The following is a 24,657-nucleotide window of genomic DNA, read 5'->3' as shown; positions in this document are numbered from 1 at the left end:
CTTGCTTTTTGGGTCATTTTTTTGATGTGCCATATTTCTGTGATTTTGAAAATTTTAACAAAATTCTCTACCATGGCGTGTTTCAGCACACTATTTAATGCAGTTTTCAGTTGTTTTTAGCTATTTTTGAAAAATGTCATTTTTGACATTTTTGGCCTTACTATAGCCTTGCTTTTTGGGTCATTTTTTGACATGCTATATTTCTGTGATTTTGTAAGTTTTAACAAAATTCTATGCCATGGCGTGTCTCGGCACACTATTCAATGCAGTTTTCAGTTGTTTTTAGCTACGACTTTCCGTAAAAGTTGTTTTTGACATTTTTGGCCTTACTATAGCCTTGCTTTTTGGGTCATTTTTTTGACATGCCATATTTCTGTGATTTTGTAAGTTTTAACAAAATACTCTGCCATGGCATGTCTCAGCACGCTATTTAATGCAGTTTTATGTTGTTTTTAGCTATTTTTAAAAAATGTCATTTTTGACATTTTTGGCCTTACTATAGCCTTGCTTTTTGGGTCATTTTTTTGACACGCCATATTTCTGTGATTTTGAAAGTTTTAACAAAATTCTATGCCATGGCGTGTTTCAGCACACTATTTAATGCAGTTTTCAGTTGTTTTTAGCTATTTTTGAAAAATGTCATTTTTGACATTTTTGGCCTTACTATAGCCTTGCTTTTTGGGTCATTTTTTTGACACGCCATATTTCTGTGATTTTGTAAGTTTTAACAAAATTGTATGCCATGGTGTGTTTCAGCACACTATTTAATGCAGTTTTCAGTTGTTTTTAGCTATTTGTGAAAAATGTCATTTTTGACATTTTTGGCCTTACTATAGCCTTGCTTTTTGGGTCATTTTTTTGACATGCCATATTTCTGTGATTTTGAAAGTTTTAACAAAATTGTATGCCATGGCGTGTCTCAGCACGCTATTTAATGCAGTTTTCAGTTGTTGTTAGGTATTTTTGAAAAATGTCATTTTTGACATTTTTGGCCTTACTATAGCCTTGCTTTTTGGGTCATTTTTTTGACATGCCATATTTCTGTGATTTTGAAAGTTTTAACAAAATTGTATGCCATGGCGTGTCTCAGCACAGTATTTAATGCAGTTTTCAGTTGTTTTTAGCTATTTTTGGGAAAAGTCACTTTTGACATTTTTGGCCTTACCTTGCTTTTTGGGTCATTTTTTTGACATGCCATATTTCTGTGATTTTAAAAGTTTTAACAAAATTGTATGCCATGGCTTGTCTCAGCACGCTATTTAATGCAGTTTTCAGTTGTTTTTAGCTATTTTTGAAAAATGTCATTTTTGACATTTTTGGCCTTACTATAGCCTTGCTTTTTGGGTCATTTTTTTGACATGCCATATTTCTGTGATTTTGAAAGTTTTAACAAAATGGTATGCCATGGCGTGTCTCGGCACACTATTCAATGCAGTTTTCAGTTGTTTTTAGCTACGACTTTCCGTAAAAGTTGTTTTTGACATTTTTGGCCTTACTATAGCCTTGCTTTTTGGGTCATTTTTTTGACATGCCATATTTCTGTGATTTTGTAAGTTTTAACAAAATTCTCTGCCATGGCATGTCTCAGCACGCTATTTAATGCAGTTTTATGTTGTTTTTAGCTATTTTTAAAAAATGTCATTTTTGACATTTTTGGCCTTACTATAGCCTTGCTTTTTGGGTCATTTTTTTGACACGCCATATTTCTGTGATTTTGAAAGTTTTAACAAAATTCTATGCCATGGCGTGTTTCAGCACACTATTTAATGCAGTTTTCAGTTGTTTTTAGCTATTTTTGAAAAATGTCATTTTTGACATTTTTGGCCTTACTATAGCCTTGCTTTTTGGGTCATTTTTTTGACATGCCATATTTCTGTGATTTTGAAAGTTTTAACAAAATTGTATGCCATGGCGTGTTTCAGCACAGTATTTAATGCAGTTTTCAGTTGTTTTTAGCTAAGACTTTCCGTAAAAGTTGTTTTTGATATTTTTGGCCTTACTATAGCCTTGCTTTTTGGGTCATTTTTTTGATGTGCCATATTTCTGTGATTTTGAAAATTTTAACAAAATTCTCTACCATGGCGTGTTTCAGCACACTATTTAATGCAGTTTTCAGTTGTTTTTAGCTATTTTTGAAAAATGTCATTTTTGACATTTTTGGCCTTACTATAGCCTTGCTTTTTGGGTCATTTTTTGACATGCTATATTTCTGTGATTTTGTAAGTTTTAACAAAATTCTATGCCATGGCGTGTCTCGGCACGCTATTCAATGCAGTTTTCAGTTGTTTTTAGCTACGACTTTCCGTAAAAGTTGTTTTTGACATTTTTGGCCTTACTATAGCCTTGCTTTTTGGGTCATTTTTTTGACATGCCATATTTCTGTGATTTTGTAAGTTTTAACAAAATTCTCTGCCATGGCATGTCTCAGCACGCTATTTAATGCAGTTTTATGTTGTTTTTAGCTATTTTTAAAAAATGTCATTTTTGACATTTTTGGCCTTACTATAGCCTTGCTTTTTGGGTCATTTTTTTGACACGCCATATTTCTGTGATTTTGAAAGTTTTAACAAAATTCTATGCCATGGCGTGTTTCAGCACACTATTTAATGCAGTTTTCAGTTGTTTTTAGCTATTTTTGAAAAATGTCATTTTTGACATTTTTGGCCTTACTATAGCCTTGCTTTTTGGGTCATTTTTTTGACATGTCATATTTTTGTGATTTTGTAAGTCTTAATAAAATTGTATGCCATGGCGTGTCACAGCACGCTATTTAATGCAGTTTTCAGTTGTTTTTAGCTATTTTTGAAAAATGTCATTTTTGACATTTTTGGCCTTACTATAGCCTTGCTTTTTGGGTCATTTTTTTGATGTGCCATATTTCTGTGATTTTGAAAATTTTAACAAAATTCTCTACCATGGCGTGTTTCAGCACACTATTTAATGCAGTTTTCAGTTGTTTTTAGCTATTTTTGAAAAATGTCATTTTTGACATTTTTGGCCTTACTATAGCCTTGCTTTTTGGGTCATTTTTTTGACATGTCATATTTTTCTGATTTTGAAAGTTTTAACAAAATTCTATGCCATGGCGTGTCTCGGCACACTATTCAATGCAGTTTTCAGTTGTTTTTAGCTACGACTTTCCGTAAAAGTTGTTTTTGACATTTTTGGCCTTACTATAGCCTTGCTTTTTGGGTCATTTTTTTGACATGCCATATTTCTGTGATTTTGTAAGTTTTAACAAAATTCTCTGCCATGGCATGTCTCAGCACGCTATTTAATGCAGTTTTATGTTGTTTTTAGCTATTTTTAAAAAATGTCATTTTTGACATTTTTGGCCTTACTATAGCCTTGCTTTTTGGGTCATTTTTTTGACACGCCATATTTCTGTGATTTTGAAAGTTTTAACAAAATTCTATGCCATGGCGTGTTTCAGCACACTATTTAATGCAGTTTTCAGTTGTTTTAGTTATTTTTGAAAAATGTCATTTTTGACATTTTTGGCCTTACTATAGCCTTGCTTTTTGGGTCATTTTTTTGACATGCCATATTTCTGTGATTTTGAAAGTTTTAACAAAATTGTATGCCATGGCGTGTTTCAGCACAGTATTTAATGCAGTTTTCAGTTGTTTTTAGCTACGACTTTCCGTAAAAGTTGTTTTTGACATTTTTGGCCTTACTATAGCCTTGCTTTTTGGGTCATTTTTTTGATGTGCCATATTTCTGTGATTTTGAAAATTTTAACAAAATTCTCTACCATGGCGTGTTTCAGCACACTATTTAATGCAGTTTTCAGTTGTTTTTAGCTATTTTTGAAAAATGTCATTTTTGACATTTTTGGCCTTACTATAGCCTTGCTTTTTGGGTCATTTTTTGACATGCTATATTTCTGTGATTTTGTAAGTTTTAACAAAATTCTATGCCATGGCGTGTCTCGGCACACTATTCAATGCAGTTTTCAGTTGTTTTTAGCTACGACTTTCCGTAAAAGTTGTTTTTGACATTTTTGGCCTTACTATAGCCTTGCTTTTTGGGTCATTTTTGACATGCCATATTTCTGTGATTTTGTAAGTTTTAACAAAATACTCTGCCATGGCATGTCTCAGCACGCTTATTTAATGCAGTTTTATGTTGTTTTAGCTATTTTTAAAAATGTCATTTTTGACATTTTGGCCTTACTATAGCCTTGCTTTTTGGGTCATTTTTTGACACGCCATATTTCTGTGATTTTGAAAGTTTTAACAAAATTCTATGCCATGGCGTGTTTCAGCACACTATTTAATGCAGTTTTCAGTTGTTTTTAGCTATTTTTGAAAATGTCATTTTTGACATTTTTGGCCTTACTATAGCCTTGCTTTTTGGGTCATTTTTTTGACATGCCATATTTCTGTGATTTTGAAAGTTTTAACAAAATTGTATGCCATGGCGTGTTTCAGCACAGTATTTAATGCAGTTTTCAGTTGTTTTTAGCTACGACTTTCCGTAAAAGTTGTTTTTGATATTTTTGGCCTTACTATAGCCTTGCTTTTTGGGTCATTTTTTTGATGTGCCATATTTCTGTGATTTTGAAAATTTTAACAAAATTCTCTACCATGGCGTGTTTCAGCACACTATTTAATGCAGTTTTCAGTTGTTTTTAGCTATTTTTGAAAAATGTCATTTTTGACATTTTTGGCCTTACTATAGCCTTGCTTTTTGGGTCATTTTTTGACATGCTATATTTCTGTGATTTTGTAAGTTTTAACAAAATTCTATGCCATGGCGTGTCTCGGCACACTATTCAATGCAGTTTTCAGTTGTTTTTAGCTACGACTTTCCGTAAAAGTTGTTTTTGACATTTTTGGCCTTACTATAGCCTTGCTTTTTGGGTCATTTTTTTGACATGCCATATTTCTGTGATTTTGTAAGTTTTAACAAAATTCTCTGCCATGGCATGTCTCAGCACGCTATTTAATGCAGTTTTATGTTGTTTTTAGCTATTTTTAAAAAATGTCATTTTTGACATTTTTGGCCTTACTATAGCCTTGCTTTTTGGGTCATTTTTTTGACACGCCATATTTCTGTGATTTTGAAAGTTTTAACAAAATTCTATGCCATGGCGTGTTTCAGCACACTATTTAATGCAGTTTTAAGTTGTTTTTAGCTATTTTTGAAAAATGTCATTTTTGACATTTTTGGCCTTACTATAGCCTTGCTTTTTGGGTAATTTTTTTGACATGCCATATTTCTGTGATTTTGAAAGTTTTAACAAAATTGTATGCCATGGCGTGTTTCAGCACAGTATTTAATGCAGTTTTCAGTTGTTTTTAGCAGTTTTTCGGAAAATGTCATTTTTGACATTTTTGGCCTTACTATAGCCTTGCTTTTTGGGTCATTTTTTTGACACGCCATATTTCTGTGATTTTGAAAGTTTTAACAAAATTCTATGCCATGGCGTGTCTCAGCACGCTATTTAACGCAGTTTTCAGTTGTTTTTAGCAATTTTTGAAAAATGTCATTTTTGACATTTTTGGCCTTACTATAGCCTTGCTTTTTGGGTCATTTTTTTGACACGCCATATTTCTGTGATTTTGAAAGTTTTAACAAAATTGTATGCCATGGCGTGTCTCAGCACGCTATTTAATGCAGTTTTCAGTTGTTGTTAGGTATTTTTGAAAAATGTCATTTTTGACATTTTTGGCCTTACTATAGCCTTGCTTTTTGGGTCATTTTTTTGACATGCCATATTTCTGTGATTTTGAAAGTTTTAACAAAATTGTATGCCATGGCGTGTCTCAGCACAGTATTTAATGCAGTTTTCAGTTGTTTTTAGCTATTTTTGGGAAAAGTCACTTTTGACATTTTTGGCCTTACTATAGCCTTGCTTTTTGGGTCATTTTTTTGACATGCCATATTTCTGTGATTTTAAAAGTTTTAACAAAATTGTATGCCATGGCTTGTCTCAGCACGCTATTTAATGCAGTTTTCAGTTGTTTTTAGCTATTTTTGAAAAATGTCATTTTTGACATTTTTGGCCTTACTATAGCCTTGCTTTTTGGGTCATTTTTTTGACATGCCATATTTCTGTGATTTTGAAAGTTTTAACAAAATGGTATGCCATGGCGTGTTTCACCACGCTATTTAATGCAGTTTTCAGTTGTTTAGCACTGTTTTTGGAAAATGTCATTTTTGACATTTTTGGCCTTACTATAGCCTTTCTTTTTGGGTCATTTTTTTGACATGCTATATTTTTGTGATTTTCAAAGTTTTAACAAAATTCTCTACCATGGCGTGTTTCAGCACACTATTTAATAAAGTTTTCAGTTGTTTTTAGCTATTTTTAAAAAATGTCATTTTTGAAATTTTTGGCCTTACTATAGCCTTGCTTTTTGGGTCATTTTTTTGACATGCCATATTTTTGTGATTTTGAAAGTTTTAACAAAATTCTATGCCATGGCGTGTCTCAGCACACTATTTAATGCAGTTTTCAGTTGTTTTTAGCTATTTTTAAAAAATGTCATTTTTGACATTTTTGGCCTTACTATAGCCTTGCTTTTTGGGTCATTTTTTTGACATGCCATATTTCTGTGATTTTGAAAGTTTTAACAAAATTCTATGCCATGGCGTGTTTCAGCACACTATTTAATGCAGTTTTCAGTTGTTTTTAGCAGTTTTTCGGAAAATGTCATTTTTGACATTTTTGGCCTTACTATAGCCTTGCTTTTTGGGTCATTTTTTTGACATGCTATATTTCTGTGATTTTCAAAGTTTTAACAAAATTTTCTACCATGGCGTGTTTCAGCACACTATTTAATATAGTTTTCAGTTGTTTTTAGCTATTTTTGGGAAAAGTCGTTTTCGACATTTTTGGCCTTACTATAGCCTTGCTTTTCGGGTCATTTTTTTAACATGCCATATTTTTGTGAATTTGAAAGTTTTAACAAAATTCTCTGCCATGGCAAGTCTCAGCATGCTATTTAATGCAGTTTTCAGTTGTTTTTAGCTATTTTTGAAAAATGCCATTTTTAACATTTTTGGCCTTACTATAGCCTTGCTTTTTGGGTCATTTTTTTGACATGCCACATTTTGGTGATTTTGAACACTGCATTACACTAACTCCGTTGTCTCTCAGGAGCATTCCTGCTCTCTTGTCTTCTAGTTTTCCCAGATACTGGCAGCAACCTTGGCTGTGCTTGATCGTGGTGATAGCTGTGCTGGTGCTGTGATCCTGCCCTGGGTCCTGCTCCTGCTGTGACTGCACTGATACTGTACCCCCAGCTGCCCCTGATTATGGCCTTGGTTTTGACACTGCTGTGGTCCTGCCTGAAGCTACGCCTGTGTTGTGGGTCCTGGCTGCGCAGATGACCTGATCGTGCTTGACGCAACCCTCTACTGTCTTTATTATGAGCAATGCCTCCACTATCAATATACTCATGGGACGCCTATCAATACCCACAATATTATCATGCAGTGCATTTAGTAATTTTCCACCTATTGTTTTTGTAATATGACATGCATCTGTTTCAGTAATTGCTGTGCATCTCTCCCCATCTCCCCCTCCTTCTTTCTCTGTCCTCTTTGTCATGATAGCATTTCAACTGTTATTTACGACATCTATTACTTGTCTCTCCTTCCTGGAAGAGGGATCCCTCATCATCCTCTAATGCTCTTTCTGAGGTTTCTTCCTTTTTTCTAACCCCATTACAAGGATTATTTTTTTTGCTGAGGTTATGTGAGGGTCTGAGGGCAGAGGGAGGTCGTACACTGTGAAGCCCTTGGAGGCAAACTGTGTTTTGTGAAAATGCTCTTAATAAATAAAATTGATTTGACTTGTCTTATTTTTTGACATTTTTGGCCTTACTATAGCCTTGCCTTTTGGGTCATTTTTTTGACATCATATTTTTGTGATTTTGAAAGTTTTAACAAAATTCTATGCCATGGCGTGTTTCAGCACACTATTTAATGCAGTTTTCCGTTGTTTTTAGCAGTTTTTCGGAAAATGTCATTTTTGCCATTTTTGGCCTTACTATAGCCTTGCTTTTTGGGTCATTTTTTTGACATGCTATATTTCTGTGATTTTGAAAGTTTTAACAAAATTCTATGCCATGGCGTGTTTCAGCACACTATTTAATGCAGTTTTCAGTTGTTTTTAGCTATTTTTGAAAAATGTCATTTTTGACATTTTTGGCCTTACTATAGCCTTGCTTTTTGGGTCATTTTTTTGACATGCCATATTTCTATGATTTTGAAAGTTTTAACAAAATTCTATGCCATGGCATGTTTCAACACACTATTTAATGCAGTTTTCAGTTGTTTTTAGCAGTTTTTCGGAAAATGTCATTTTTGACATTTTTGGCCTTACTATAGCCTTGCTTTTTGGGTCATTTTTTTGACATGCTATATTTCTGTGATTTTGAAAGTTTAACAAAATTCTCTACCATGGCGTGTTTCAGCACACTATTTAATGCAGTTTTCAGTTGTTTTTAGCTATTTTTGAAAAATGTCATTTTTGACATTTTTGGCCTTACTATAGCCTTGCTTTTTGGGTCATTTTTTTGACATGCCATATTTCTATGATTTTGAAAGTTTTAACAAAATTCTATGCCATGGCATGTTTCAGCACACTATTTAATGCAGTTTTATGTTGTTTTTAGCAGTTTTTCGGAAAATGTCATTTTTGACATTTTTGGCCTTACTATAGCCTTGCTTTTTGGGTCATTTTTTTGACATGCTATATTTCTGTGATTTTGAAAGTTTTAACAAAATTCTCTACCATGGCGTGTTTCAGCACACTATTTAATGCAGTTTTCAGTTGTTTTTAGCTATTTTTGAAAAATGTCATTTTTGACATTTTTGGCCTTACTATAGCCTTGCTTTTTGGGTCATTTTTTTGACATGCTATATTTCTGTGATTTTGAAAGTTTTAACAAAATTGTATGCCATGGCGTGTTTCAGCACACTATTTAATGCAGTTTTCAGTTGCTTTTAGCTATTTTTGAAAAATGTCATTTTTGACATTTTTGGCCTTACTATAGCCTTGCTTTTTGGGTCATTTTTTTGACATGCCATATTTCTATGATTTTGAAAGTTTTAACAAAATTGTATGCCATGGCGTGTTTCAGCACACTATTTAATAAAGTTTTCAGTTGTTTTTAGCTATTTTTGAAAAATGTAATTTTTGACATTTTTGGCCTTACTATAGCCTTGCTTTTTGGGTCATTTTTTTGACATGCTATATTTCTGTGATTTTGAAAGTTTTAACAAAATTCTCTACCATGGCGTGTTTCAGCACACTATTTAATGCAGTTTTCAGTTGTTTTTAGCTATTTTTGAAAAATGTAATTTTTGACATTTTTGGCCTTACTATAGCCTTGCTTTTTGGGTCATTTTTTTGACATGCCATATTTCTATGATTTTGAAAGTTTTAACAAAATTCTATGCCATGGCGTGTTTCAGCACACTATTTAATGCAGTTTTATGTTGTTTTTAGCAGTTTTTCGGAAAATGTCATTTTTGACATTTTTGGCCTTACTATAGCCTTGCTTTTTGGGTCATTTTTTTGACATGCTATATTTCTGTGATTTTGAAAGTTTTAACAAAATTCTCTACCATGGCGTGTTTCAGCACACTATTTAATGCAGTTTTCAGTTGTTTTTAGCTATTTTTGAAAAATGTCATTTTTGACATTTTTGGCCTTACTATAGCCTTGCTTTTTGGGTCATTTTTTTGACATGCTATATTTCTGTGATTTTGAAAGTTTTAACAAAATTGTATGCCATGGCGTGTTTCAGCACACTATTTAATGCAGTTTTCAGTTGCTTTTAGCTATTTTTGAAAAATGTCATTTTTGACATTTTTGGCCTTACTATAGCCTTGCTTTTTGGGTCATTTTTTTGACATGCTATATTTCTGTGATTTTGAAAGTTTTAACAAAATTCTATGCCATGGCGTGTTTCAGCACACTATTTAATGCAGTTTTCAGTTGTTTTTAGCTATTTTTGAAAAATGTCATTTTTGACATTTTTGGCCTTACTATAGCCTTGCTTTTTGGGTCATTTTTTTGACATGCCATATTTCTATGATTTTGAAAGTTTTAACAAAATTCTATGCCATGGCATGTTTCAACACACTATTTAATGCAGTTTTCAGTTGTTTTTAGCAGTTTTTCGGAAAATGTCATTTTTGACATTTTTGGCCTTACTATAGCCTTGCTTTTTGGGTCATTTTTTTGACATGCCATATTTCTATGATTTTGAAAGTTTTAACAAAATTCTATGCCATGGCGTGTTTCAGCACAGTATTTAATGCAGTTTTCAGTTGTTTTTAGCAGTTTTTCGGAAAATGTCATTTTTGACATTTTTGGCCTTACTATAGCCTTGCTTTTTGGGTCATTTTTTTGACATGCTATATTTCTGTGATTTTGAAAGTTTAACAAAATTCTCTACCATGGCGTGTTTCAGCACACTATTTAATGCAGTTTTCAGTTGTTTTTAGCTATTTTTGAAAAATGTCATTTTTGACATTTTTGGCCTTACTATAGCCTTGCTTTTTGGGTCATTTTTTTGACATGCCATATTTCTATGATTTTGAAAGTTTTAACAAAATTCTATGCCATGGCGTGTTTCAGCACACTATTTAATGCAGTTTTATGTTGTTTTTAGCAGTTTTTCGGAAAATGTCATTTTTGACATTTTTGGCCTTACTATAGCCTTGCTTTTTGGGTCATTTTTTTGACATGCTATATTTCTGTGATTTTGAAAGTTTTAACAAAATTCTCTACCATGGCGTGTTTCAGCACACTATTTAATGCAGTTTTCAGTTGTTTTTAGCTATTTTTGAAAAATGTCATTTTTGACATTTTTGGCCTTACTATAGCCTTGCTTTTTGGGTCATTTTTTTGACATGCTATATTTCTGTGATTTTGAAAGTTTTAACAAAATTGTATGCCATGGCGTGTTTCAGCACACTATTTAATGCAGTTTTCAGTTGCTTTTAGCTATTTTTGAAAAATGTCATTTTTGACATTTTTGGCCTTACTATAGCCTTGCTTTTTGGGTCATTTTTTTGACATGCCATATTTCTATGATTTTGAAAGTTTTAACAAAATTGTATGCCATGGCGTGTTTCAGCACACTATTTAATAAAGTTTTCAGTTGTTTTTAGCTATTTTTGAAAAATGTAATTTTTGACATTTTTGGCCTTACTATAGCCTTGCTTTTTGGGTCATTTTTTTGACATGCTATATTTCTGTGATTTTGAAAGTTTTAACAAAATTCTATGCCATGGCGTGTTTCAGCACACTATTTAATGCAGTTTTCAGTTGTTTTTAGCTATTTTTGAAAAATGTCATTTTTGACATTTTTGGCCTTACTATAGCCTTGCTTTTGGGTCAATTTTTTGACATGCCATATTTCTATGATTTTGAAAGTTTTAACAAAATTCTATGCCATGGCATGTTTCAACACACTATTTAATGCAGTTTTCAGTTGTTTTTAGTAGTTTTCGGAAAATGTCATTTTTGACATTTTTGGCCTTACTATAGCCTTGCTTTTTGGGTCATTTTTTTGACATGCCATATTTCTATGATTTTGAAAGTTTTAACAAAATTCTATGCCATGGCATGTTTCAACACACTATTTAATGCAGTTTTCAGTTGTTTTTAGCAGTTTTTCGGAAAATGTCATTTTTGACATTTTTGGCCTTACTATAGCCTTGCTTTTTGGGTCATTTTTTTGACATGCCATATTTCTGTGTTTTTGAAAGTTTTAACAAAATTCTATGCCATGGCGTGTCTCAGCACACTATTTAATGCAGTTTTCAGTTGTTTTTAGCTATTTTTGAAAAATGTCATTTTTGACATTTTTGGCCTTACTATAGCCTTGCTTTTTGGGTCATTTTTTTGACATGCTATATTTCTGTGATTTTGAAAGTTTTAACAAAATTCTCTACCATGGCGTGTTTCAGCACACTATTTAATGCAGTTTTCAGTTGTTTTTAGCTATTTTTGAAAAATGTCATTTTTGACATTTTTGGCCTTACTATAGCCTTGCTTTTTGGGTCATTTTTTTGACATGCTATATTTCTGTGATTTTGAAAGTTTTAACAAAATTGTATGCCATGGCGTGTTTCAGCACACTATTTAATGCAGTTTTCAGTTGCTTTTAGCTATTTTTGAAAAATGTCATTTTGACATTTTTGGCCTTACTATAGCCTTGCTTTTTGGGTCATTTTTTTGACATGCCATATTTCTATGATTTTGAAAGTTTTAACAAAATTCTATGCCATGGCGTGTTTCAGCACACTATTTAATGCAGTTTTCAGTTGTTTTTAGCTATTTTTGAAAAATGTCATTTTTGACATTTTTGGCCTTACTATAGCCTTGCTTTTTGGGTCATTTTTTTGACATGCTATATTTCTGTGATTTTGAAAGTTTTAACAAAATTCTATGCCATGGCGTGTTTCAGCACACTATTTAATGCAGTTTTCAGTTGTTTTTAGCTATTTTTGAAAAATGTCATTTTTGACATTTTTGGCCTTACTATAGCCTTGCTTTTTGGGTCATTTTTTTGACATGCCATATTTCTATGATTTTGAAAGTTTTAACAAAATTCTATGCCATGGCATGTTTCAACACACTATTTAATGCAGTTTTCAGTTGTTTTTAGCAGTTTTTCGGAAAATGTCATTTTTGACATTTTTGGCCTTACTATAGCCTTGCTTTTTGGGTCATTTTTTTGACATGCCATATTTCTATGATTTTGAAAGTTTTAACAAAATTCTATGCCATGGCATGTTTCAACACACTATTTAATGCAGTTTTCAGTTGTTTTAGCAGTTTGGAAAATGTCATTTTGACATTTTTGGCCTTACTATAGCCTTGCTTTTTGGGTCATTTTTTTGACATGCCATATTTCTGTGTATTTGAAAGTTTTAACAAAATTCTATGCCATGGCGTGTTTCAGCACACTATTTAATGCAGTTTTCAGTTGTTTTTAGCAGTTATTTTTGAAAAATGTCATTTTTGACATTTTTGGCCTTACTATAGCCTTGCTTTTTGGGTCATTTTTTTGACATGCCATATTTCTGTGATTTTGAAAGTTTTAACAAAATTCTATGCCATGGTGTGTTTCAACACACTATTTAATGCAGTTTTCAGTTGTTTTTAGCTATTTTTGAAAAATGTCATTTTTGACATTTTTGGCCTTACTATAGCCTTGCTTTTTGGGTCATTTTTTTGACATGCCATATTTCTATGATTTTGAAAGTTTTAACAAAATTCTATGCCATGGCGTGTTTCAGCACACTATTTAATGCAGTTTTATGTTGTTTTAGTAGTTTTTGAAAATGTCATTTTGACATTTTTGGCCTTACTATAGCCTTGCTTTTTGGGTCATTTTTTTGACATGCTATATTTCTGTGATTTTGAAAGTTTTAACAAAATTCTATGCCATGGCGTGTTTCAGCACACTATTTAATGCAGTTTTCAGTTGTTTTAGCTATTTTTGAAAAATGTCATTTTTGACATTTTGGCCTTACTATAGCCTTGCTTTTTGGGTCATTTTTTGACATGCCATATTTCTATGATTTTGAAAGTTTTAACAAAATTCTATGCCATGGCATGTTTCAACACACTATTTAATGCAGTTTTCAGTTGTTTTTAGCAGTTTTTCGGAAAATGTCATTTTTGACATTTTTGGCCTTACTATAGCCTTGCTTTTTGGGTCATTTTTTTGACATGCCATATTTCTATGATTTTGAAAGTTTTAACAAAATTCTATGCCATGGCATGTTTCAACACACTATTTAATGCAGTTTTCAGTTGTTTTTAGCAGTTTTTCGGAAAATGTCATTTTTGACATTTTTGGCCTTACTATAGCCTTGCTTTTTGGGTCATTTTTTTGACATGCCATATTTCTATGATTTTGAAAGTTTTAACAAAATTCTATGCCATGGCATGTTTCAACACACTATTTAATGCAGTTTTCAGTTGTTTTTAGCAGTTTTTCGGAAAATGTCATTTTTGACATTTTTGGCCTTACTATAGCCTTGCTTTTTGGGTCATTTTTTTGACATGCCATATTTCTGTGTTTTTGAAAGTTTTAACAAAATTCTATGCCATGGCGTGTTTCAGCACACTATTTAATGCAGTTTTCAGTTGTTTTTAGCTATTTTTGAAAAATGTCATTTTTGACATTTTTGGCCTTACTATAGCCTTGCTTTTTGGGTCATTTTTTTGACATGCCATATTTCTGTGATTTTGAAAGTTTTAACAAAATTCTATGCCATGGTGTGTTTCAACACACTATTTAATGCAGTTTTCAGTTGTTTTTAGCTATTTTTGAAAAATGTCATTTTTGACATTTTTGGCCTTACTATAGCCTTGCTTTTTGGGTCATTTTTTTGACATGCCATATTTCTATGATTTTGAAAGTTTTAACAAAATTCTATGCCATGGCGTGTTTCAGCACACTATTTAATGCAGTTTTATGTTGTTTTTAGCAGTTTTTGAAAAATGTCATTTTTGACATTTTTGGCCTTACTATAGCCTTGCTTTTTGGGTCATTTTTTTGACATGCTATATTTCTGTGATTTTGAAAGTTTTAACAAAATTCTATGCCATGGCGTGTTTCAGCACACTATTTAATGCAGTTTTCAGTTGTTTTTAGCTATTTTGAAAAATGTCATTTTTGACATTTTTGGCCTTACTATAGCCTTGCTTTTTGGGTCATTTTTTTGACATGCCATATTTCTATGATTTTGAAAGTTTTAACAAAATTCTATGCCATGGCATGTTTCAACACACTATTTAATGCAGTTTTCAGTTGTTTTTAGCAGTTTTTCGAAAATGTCATTTTGACATTTTTGGCCTTACTATAGCCTTTCTTTTTGGGTCATTTTTTTGACATGCCATATTTCTATGATTTTGAAAGTTTTAACAAAATTCTATGCCATGGCATGTTTCAACACACTATTTAATGCAGTTTTCAGTTGTTTTTAGCAGTTTTTCGGAAAATGTCATTTTTGACATTTTTGGCCTTACTATAGCCTTGCTTTTTGGGTCATTTTTTTGACATGCCATATTTCTGTGTTTTTGAAAGTTTTAACAAAATTCTATGCCATGGCGTGTTTCAGCACACTATTTAATGCAGTTTTCAGTTGTTTTTAGCTATTTTTGAAAAATGTCATTTTGACATTTTGGCCTTACTATAGCCTTGCTTTTTGGGTCATTTTTTTGACATGCCATATTTCTGTGATTTTGAAAGTTTTAACAAAATTCTATGCCATGGTGTGTTTCAACACACTATTTAATGCAGTTTTCAGTTGTTTTTAGCTATTTTTGAAAAATGTCATTTTTGACATTTTTGGCCTTACTATAGCCTTGCTTTTTGGGTCATTTTTTTGACATGCCATATTTCTATGATTTTGAAAGTTTTAACAAAATTCTATGCCATGGCGTGTTTCAGCACACTATTTAATGCAGTTTTCAGTTGTTTTTAGCAGTTTTTCGAAAATGTCATTTTGACATTTTGGCCTTACTATAGCCTTGCTTTTTGGGTCATTTTTTTGACATGCTATATTTCTGTGATTTTGAAAGTTTTAACAAAATTCTCTACCATGGCGTGTTTCAGCACACTATTTAATGCAGTTTTCAGTTGTTTTTAGCTATTTTTGAAAAATGTCATTTTTGACATTTTTGGCCTTACTATAGCCTTGCTTTTTGGGTCATTTTTTTGACATGCTATATTTCTGTGTTTTTGAAAGTTTTAACAAAATTGTATGCCATGGCGTGTTTCAGCACACTATTTAATGCAGTTTTCAGTTGTTTTTAGCTATTTTTGAAAAATGTCATTTTTGACATTTTTGGCCTTACTATAGCCTTGCTTTTTGGGTCATTTTTTTGACATGCCATATTTCTATGATTTTGAAAGTTTTAACAAAATTCTATGCCATGGCGTGTTTCAGCACACTATTTAATGCAGTTTTCCGTTGTTTTTAGCAGTTTTTTCGGAAAATGTCATTTTTGACATTTTTGGCCTTACTATAGCCTTGCTTTTTGGGTCATTTTTTTGACACGCCATATTTCTGTGATTTTGAAAGTTTTAACAAAATTCTATGCCATGGCGTGTTTCAGCACACTATTTAATGCAGTTTTCAGTTGTTTTTAGCTATTTTTGAAAAATGTCATTTTTGACATTTTTGGCCTTACTATAGCCTTGCTTTTTGGGTCATTTTTTTGACACGCCATATTTCTGTGTTTTTGAAAGTTTTAACAAAATTCTATGCCATGGCGTGTTTCAGCACACTATTTAATGCAGTTTTCAGTTGTTTTTAGCTATTTTTGAAAAATGTCATTTTTGACATTTTTGGCCTTACTATAGCCTTGCTTTTTGGGTCATTTTTTTGACATGCTATATTTCTGTGTTTTTGAAAGTTTTAACAAAATTCTATGCCATGGCGTGTCTCAGCACACTATTTAATGCAGTTTTCAGTTGTTTTTAGCTATTTTTGAAAAATGTCATTTTTGACATTTTTGGCCTTACTATAGCCTTGCTTTTTGGGTCATTTTTTTGACACGCCATATTTTTGTGATTTTGTAAGTTTTAACAAAATTCTCTACCATGGCGTGTTTCAGCACACTATTTAATGCAGTTTTCAGTTGTTTTTAGCAGTTTTTCGGAAAATGTCATTTTTGACATTTTTGGCCTTACTATAGCCTTGCTTTTTGGGTCATTTTTTTGACATGCTATATTTCTGTGATTTTGAAAGTTTTAACAAAATTGTATGCCATGGCGTGTTTCAGCACACTATTTAATGCAGTTTTCAGTTGTTTTTAGCTATTTTTGAAAAATGTCATTTTTGACATTTTTGGCCTTACTATAGCCTTGCTTTTTGGGTCATTTTTTTGACATGCTATATTTCTATGATTTTGAAAGTTTTAACAAAATTCTATGCCATGGCGTGTTTCAGCACACTATTTAATGCAGTTTTCCTTTATTTTTAGCAGTTTTTCGGAAAATGTCATTTTTGACATTTTTGGCCTTACTATAGTCTTGCTTTTTGGGTCATTTTTTTGACATGCCATATTTCTGTGATTTTGAAAGTTTTAACAAAATTCTATGCCATGGCGTGTTTCAGCACACTATTTAATGCAGTTTTCAGTTGTTTTTAGCAATTTTTGAAAAATGTCATTTTTGACATTTTTGGCCTTACTATAGCCTTGCTTTTTGGGTCATTTTTTTGACACGCCATATTTCTGTGATTTTGAAAGTTTTAACAAAATTGTGTGCCATGGCGTGTTTCAGCACACTATTTAATGCAGTTTTCAGTTGTTTTTAGCTATTTTTGAAAAATGTCATTTTTGACATTTTTGGCCTTACTATAGCCTTGCTTTTTGGGTCATTTTTTTGACATGCTATATTTCTGTGTTTTTGAAAGTTTTAACAAAATTCTATGCCATGGCGTGTTTCAGCACACTATTTAATGCAGTTTTCAGTTGTTTTTAGCTATTTTTGAAAAATGTCATTTTTGACATTTTTGGCCTTACTATAGCCTTGCTTTTTGGGTCATTTTTTTGACATGCCATATTTCTATGATTTTGAAAGTTTTAACAAAATTCTATGCCATGGCGTGTTTCAACACACTATTTAATGCAGTTTTCAGTTGTTTTTAGCAGTTTTTCGGAAAATGTCATTTTTGACATTTTTGGCCTTACTATAGCCTTGCTTTTTGGGTCATTTTTTTGACATGCCATATTTCTGTGATTTTGAAAGTTTTAACAAAATTCTATGCCATGGCGTGTTTCAGCACACTATTTAATGCAGTTTTCCGTTGTTTTTAGCAGTTTTTCGGAAAATGTCATTTTTGACATTTTTGGCCTTACTATAGTCTTGCTTTTTGGGTCATTTTTTTGATGTGCTATATTTCTGTGATTTTGAAAGTTTTAACAAAATTCTATGCCATGGCGTGTCTCAGCACACTATTTAATGCAGTTTTCAGTTGTTTTTAGCTATTTTTGAAAAATGTCATTTTTGACATTTTTGGCCTTACTATAGCCTTGCTTTTTGGGTCATTTTTTTGACATGCTATATTTCTGTGTTTTTGAAAGTTTTAACAAAATTCTATGCCATGGCGTGTTTCAGCACACTATTTAATGCAGTTTTCAGTTGTTTTTAGCTATTTTTGAAAAATGTCATTTTTGACATTTTTGGCCTTACTATAGCCTTGCTTTTTGGGTCATTTTTTTGACATGCCATATTTCTATGATTTTGAAAGTTTTAACAAAATTCTATGCCATGGCGTGTTTCAACACACTATTTAATGCAGTTTTCAGTTGTTTTTAGCAGTTTTTCGGAAAATGTCATTTTTGACATTTTTGGCCTTACTATAGCCTTGCTTTTTGGGTCATTTTTTTGACATGCCATATTTCTGTGATTTTGAAAGTTTTAACAAAATTGTATGCCATGGCGTGTTTCAGCACACTATTTAATGCAGTTTTCCGTTGTTTTTAGCAGTTTTTCGGAAAATGTCATTTTTGACATTTTTGGCCTTACTATAGCCTTGCTTTTTGGGTCATTTTTTTGATGTGCTATATTTCTGTGATTTTGAAAGTTTTAACAAAATTCTATGCCATGGCGTGTCTCAGCACACTATTTAATGCAGTTTTCAGTTGTTTTTAGCTATTTTTGAAAAATGTCATTTTTGACATTTTTGGCCTTACTATAGCCTTGCTTTTTGGGTCATTTTTTTGACATGCTATATTTCTGTGATTTTGAAAGTTTTAACAAAATTCTATGCCATGGCGTGTCTCAGCACGCTATTTAACGCAGTTTTCAGTTGTTTTTAGCTATTTTTGAAAAATGTCATTTTTGACATTTTTGGCCTTACTATAGCCTTGCTTTTTGGGTCATTTTTTTGACACGCCATATTTCTGTGATTTTGAAAGTTTTAACAAAATTGTATGCCATGGCGTGTTTCAGCACACTATTTAATGCAGTTTTCAGTTGTTTTTAGCAGTTTTTCGGAAAATGTCATTTTTGACATTTTTGGCCTTACTATAGCCTTGCTTTTTGGGTCATTTTTTTGACACGCCATATTTTTGTGATTGTGAAAGTTTTAACAAAATTCTATGCCATGGCGTGTTTCAGCACACTATTTAATGCAGTTTTCAGTTGTTTTTAGCAATTTTTGAAAAATGTCATTTTTGACATTTTTGGCCTTACAATAGCCTTGCTTTTTGGGTCATTTTTTTGACACGCCATATTTCTGTGTTTTTGAAAGTTTTAACAAAATTGTATGCCATGGCGTGTTTCAGCACACTATTTAATGCAGTTTTCAGTTGTTTTTAGCTATTTTTGAAAAATGTCATTTTTGACATTTTTGGCCTTACTATAGCCTTGCTTTTTGGGTCATTTTTTTGACATGCTATATTTCTGTGATTTTGAAAGTTTTAACAAAATTGTATGCCATGGCGTGTTTCAGCACACTATTTAATGCAGTTTTCAGTTGTTTTTAGCAGTTTTTCGGAAAATGTCATTTTTGACATTTTTGGCCTTACTATAGCCTTGCTTTTTGGGTTATTTTTTTGACACGCCATATTTTTGTGATTTTGAAAGTTTTAACAAAATTCTATGCCATGGCGTGTTTCAGCACACTATTTAATGCAGTTTTCAGTTGTTTTTAGCTATTTTTGAAAAATGTCATTTTTGACATTTTTGGCCTTACTATAGCCTTGCTTTTTGGGTCATTTTTTTGACATGCTATATTTCTGTGATTTTGAAAGTTTTAACAAAATTCTATGCCATGGCGTGTCTCAGCACGCTATTTAACGCAGTTTTCAGTTTTCAGTTGTTTTAAGCTATTTTTGAAAAATGTCATTTTTGACATTTTTGGCCTTACTATAGCCTTGCTTTTTGGGTCATTTTTTTGACACGCCATATTTCTGTGATTTTGAAAGTTTTAACAAAATTGTATGCCATGGGGTGTTTCAGCACACTATTTAATGCAGTTTTCAGTTGTTTTTAGCTATTTTCGGAAAATGTCATTTTTGACATTTTTGGCCTTACTATAGCCTTGCTTTTTGGGTCATTTTTTTGACATGCTATATTTTTGTGATTTTGAAAGTTTTAACAAAATTCTCTGCCATGGCGTGTCTCAGCACGCTATTTAATGCAGTTTTCAGTTGTTTTTAGCTATTTTTGAAAAATGTCATTTTTGACATTTTTGGCCTTACTATAGCCTTGCTTTTTGGGTCATTTTTTTGACACGCCACTTTTTTGTAATTTTGAAAGTTTTAACAAAATTCTCTACCATGGCGTGTCACAGCACACTATTTAATGCAGTTTTCAGTTGTTTTTAGCAATTTTTCGGAAAAGTTGTTTTTGACATTTTTGGCCTTACTATAGCCTTGCTTTTTGGGTCATTGTTTTGACACGCTATGTTTTTGTGATTTTGAAAGTTTTAACAAAATTGTATGCCATGGCGTGTCTCAGCACACTATTTAATGCAGTTTTCAGTTGTTTTTGGCTATTTTTGAAAAATGTCGTCTTTGACATTTTTGGTCTTACTATAGCCTTGCTTTTTGGGTCATTTTTTTGACATGCCATATTTCTGTGATTTTGAAAGTTTTAACAAAATTCTATGCCATGGCGTGTTTCAGCACACTATTTAATGCAGTTTTCAGTTGTTTTTAGCTATTTTTGAAAAATGTCATTTTTGACATTTTTGGCCTTACTATAGCCTTGCTTTTTGGGTCATTTTTTTGACATGCCATATTTCTGTGATTTTGAAAGTTTTAACAAAATTGTATGCCATGGGGTGTTTCAGCACACTATTTAATGCAGTTTTCAGTTGTTTTTAGCTATTTTTGAAAAATGTCATTTTTGACATTTTTGGCCTTACTATAGCCTTGCTTTTTGGGTCATTTTTTTGACATGCTATATTTTTGTGATTTTGAAAGTTTTAACAAAATTCTCTGCCAAGGCGTGTCTCAGCACGCTATTTAATGCAGTTTTCAGTTGTTTTTAGCTATTTTTGAAAAATGTCATTTTTGACATTTTTGGCCTTACTATAGCCTTGCTTTTTGGGTCATTTTTTTGACACGCCACATTTTTGTGATTTTGAAAGTTTTAACAAAATTCTCTACCATGGCGTGTCACAGCACACTATTTAATGCAATTTTCAGTTGTTTTTAGCTATTTTTCGGAAAAGTCGTTTTTGACATTTTTGGCCTTACTATTGCCTTGCTTTTTGGGTCATTTTTTTAACATGCTATATTTTTGTGATTTTGAAAGTTTTAACAAAACTCTATGCCATGGCATGTCTCAGTACGCTGTTTAATGCAGTTTTCAGTTGTTTTTAGCTATTTTTGAAAAATGTCATTTTTGACATTTTTGGCCTTACTATAGCCTTGCTTTTTGGGTCATTTTTTTGACATGCCATATTTCTGTGATTTTGAAAGTTTTAACAAAATTCTATGCCATGGCGTGTCACAGCACACTATTTAATACAGTTTTTAGTTGTTTTTAGGTATTTTTGAAAAACATCATTTTTGACATTTTTGGCCTTACTATAGACTTGCTTTTTGGGTCATTTTTTTGACACGCCATATTTTTGTGATTTTGTAAGTTTTAACAAATTTCTCTACCATGGCGTGTTTCAGCACAGTATTTAATGCAGTTTTCAGTTGTTTTTAGCAATTTTTCGGAAAAGTCATTTTTGACATTTTTGGCCTTACTATAGCCTTGCTTTTTGGGTCATTTTTTTGACATGCTATATTTCTGTGATTTTGAAAGTTTTAACAAAATTGTATGCCATGGCGTGTCTCAGGACGCGATTTAATGCAGTTTTAAGTTGTTTTTAGCTATTTTTGAAAAATGTAATTTTTGACATTTTTGGCCTTACTATAGCCTTGCTTTTTGGGTCATTTTTTTGACATGCCATATTTCTGTGATTTTGAAAGTTTTAACAAAATTCTATGCCATGGCGTGTCACAGCACACTATTTAATACAGTTTTTAGTTGTTTTTAGGTATTTTTGAAAAACATCATTTTTGACATTTTTGGCCTTACTATAGCCTTGCTTTTTGGGTCATTTTTTTGACATGCCATATTTTTGTGATTTTGTAAGTTTTAACAAATTTCTCTACCATGGCGTGTTTCAGCACAGTATTTAATGCAGTTTTCAGTTGTTTTTAGCAATTTTTCGGAAAAGTCATTTTTGACATTTTTGGCCTTACTATAGCCTTGCTTTTTGGGTCATTTTTTTGACATGCTATATTTCTGTGATTTTGAAAGTTTTAACAAAATTGTATGCTATGGCGTGTCTCAGCACGCTATTTAATGCACTTTTCAGTTGTTTTTAACTATTTTTCGGAAAAGTTGTTTTTGACATTTTTGGCCTTACTATAGCCTTGCTTTTTGGGTCATTTTTTTGACATGCCATATTTTTGTGATTTTGAAAGTTTTAACAAAATTCTCTACCATGGTGTGTCTCAGAACGCTATTTAATGCAGTTTTCAGTTGTTTTTAGCTATTTTTGAAAAATGTCATTTTTGACATTTTTGGCCTTACTATAGCCTTGCTTTTTGGGTCATTTTTTTGACATGCCATATTTTTGTGATTTTGAAAGTTTTAACAAAATTCTATGCCATGGTGTGTCTCAGCACGCTACTTAAAGCAGTTTTCAGTTTTTAGCTATTTTTGAAAATTATCATTTTTTTGTCATGCCATATTTTGGGGATTTTGAAAGTTTTAACAAAAGTCTCTGCCATGGTATGTTTCAGCAAGCTATTTTATACAGTTTCTCGAGGTTTTCAGCTATTTTCGGAGAATGTCATTTTTTCACATTTTTGGCATTACTATAGCCTTGCTTTTTGGGTTATTTTTTTGACATGCCATATTTTTGTGATTTTGAACGTTTTAACAAAGTTCTCTGCCATGGTGTGTCTCAACACGTTATTTTATACAGTTATCAGTTGTTTTTAGGTGTTTTTGGGAACTGTCCTTTTTTGACATTTTTGGCCTTACTGTAGCCTTGCTTTCTTCATTGAAAGGATATATGATGCCGTTTGGGGGCTTTTTTGGCCCTTTTTTGACATGGTATACTATAGTGCCTCTATGCGGGTTATAGTAAGCGGACATCAGATATTTTTAGAACATGTCCAAATTTGACATTTTTCGCCACAGTATACTATGTGGTTTTTGGCCTTTTTTTCGACATGCTATACATTGGCACATGTCAATAGGCTATAATAAGTGGATTTCCGCCATTTTTGGAGCATGTCAAAATTTTTCGCTATACTATACCATAGGGTTTTTTGCCATTTTTTCGAAATGCTATATTCATCTCATCTTTCTGAGAACATACTATACTATGATGTTTTTTCATGATATCATATATTTTTCATGATTTCGATATTATACTATAATGATTTTTTTTTTATTTGGAGGTTTTTTCATGATTTGGGACGACATGTATTACTATTGGAAAACATACTATACCATGACTTTTTTTAAAATGATTTCAGACAACATTAACAATTAGAGTATGTTGTCAGAAATCATTAAGAAACCATCCCAAATCATGCACATCATGCTTTTTGTATGTTTTTGAAAGACATACTATACTATAATAAATTTTGAATGATTTTGGATGACATACTAAACAAAGGTTTTTTCCATGATTTTGGATGACATACCATGACTATGATGATTTTTCATGAACTATGACAACACACTATACTATGATGTTTTTCGTGATTGCGGATGTTTATTTATTAATTCGGACGACACACTGCACCATATCGTTTTTTTCATGATTTTGGACGACATACTATGCTATGACTTTTTTGTGCTATTTTAATCGACATACTATAGTATGACTTTTTTTTATACCTTTCAGACAACATTCTATACTATGACTTTTTATGCTTTTTTAGACTACACTATCATTTTTTATACTATTTTTTAATGACATGCTATACTATTATTTTTTTAATGTTTTGTTCTGGCCTTTTTGCCTGACTGTCCTACACCCTTCTGTTTGTCATGTTTGTCGATGTCTATTTTTAATATTCCCTGAGTGCCTGCCTTTGCTTTGTCTGTCAAAGCACTTTGTAAACAACTGTTTTTAAAGGTGCTATATAAATAAAGTTATTATTATTATATTATTATTATTATTACTTTGAAAGGACTTCAAATATTTTAAATTTAACTTCAGCAATCCTGCATACACTCTGAGTATTTCTACATTTTAGCATTGCGACTTTTACTCAAGTAAAATATCTTCTTGCCACTGGCACTACTGAAAAAAGAGTAGTTTGACTTACGTTCAGCATCATAAACAGAGCTGTCGGAGCACGTCCGGTTCCTGCGCTGAGTTGACCGTTGACCTCCACTCAAGTACTCCTTAAGCACACCTGACCTGAGGAAAAAAGGATGATTATCAATTATTAATACATCAATACCAATGTAAATTCTTACAAATTGTCTCTGTCTGTCCAAATTTCCAGAAAAAAATGTGCTTTTTCCATTAATCACTGATAACTTTAATCTGTTGGAGAGTGGATAAATGGTGGCTTATCTCCTCAAAGGGACCAAACATCTCCTCCGCCTGACCTTGGAAAGTAATGTCTTTAAACAGACTGTGCCTGCTAAAATATCATTTAAAACTTTTGTTTCATCT

The 24,657-nt window shown here is 32.0% G+C and overlaps 2 protein-coding genes across 4 annotated transcripts in view; one reads left to right on the top strand and one right to left on the bottom strand.

The window, feature by feature from the left end:
* Positions 1 to 7,805, top strand: part of LOC121954821 (uncharacterized) — a 53,413-nt gene extending 45,608 nt beyond the window's left edge. For all 3 annotated transcript variants that reach the window (XR_015778422.1, XR_015778420.1, XR_015778421.1), the window contains one exon: positions 7,136 to 7,805. The gene's annotated coding sequence lies outside the window, so the exon portion shown is untranslated. The remainder of the gene's footprint in view (positions 1 to 7,135) is intronic.
* plekha3 (pleckstrin homology domain containing, family A (phosphoinositide binding specific) member 3) overlaps positions 1 to 24,657 on the bottom strand; it is a 38,956-nt gene that overhangs the window by 8,634 nt on the left and 5,665 nt on the right. The window contains exon 7 of the mRNA XM_088086545.1: positions 24,302 to 24,396. Coding sequence (XP_087942671.1) covers positions 24,302 to 24,396 — 95 coding nt within the window. The remainder of the gene's footprint in view (positions 1 to 24,301; positions 24,397 to 24,657) is intronic.

The sequence above is a fragment of the Plectropomus leopardus genome, chromosome 13, assembly GCF_026936395.1.
Source record: "Plectropomus leopardus strain MGB_pleo_1.0 chromosome 13, ASM2693639v1, whole genome shotgun sequence".
In the NCBI taxonomy this organism is placed as follows: domain Eukaryota; kingdom Metazoa; phylum Chordata; class Actinopteri; order Perciformes; family Serranidae; genus Plectropomus; species Plectropomus leopardus.
This window is presented reverse-complemented; position numbering and strand designations above follow the sequence as displayed.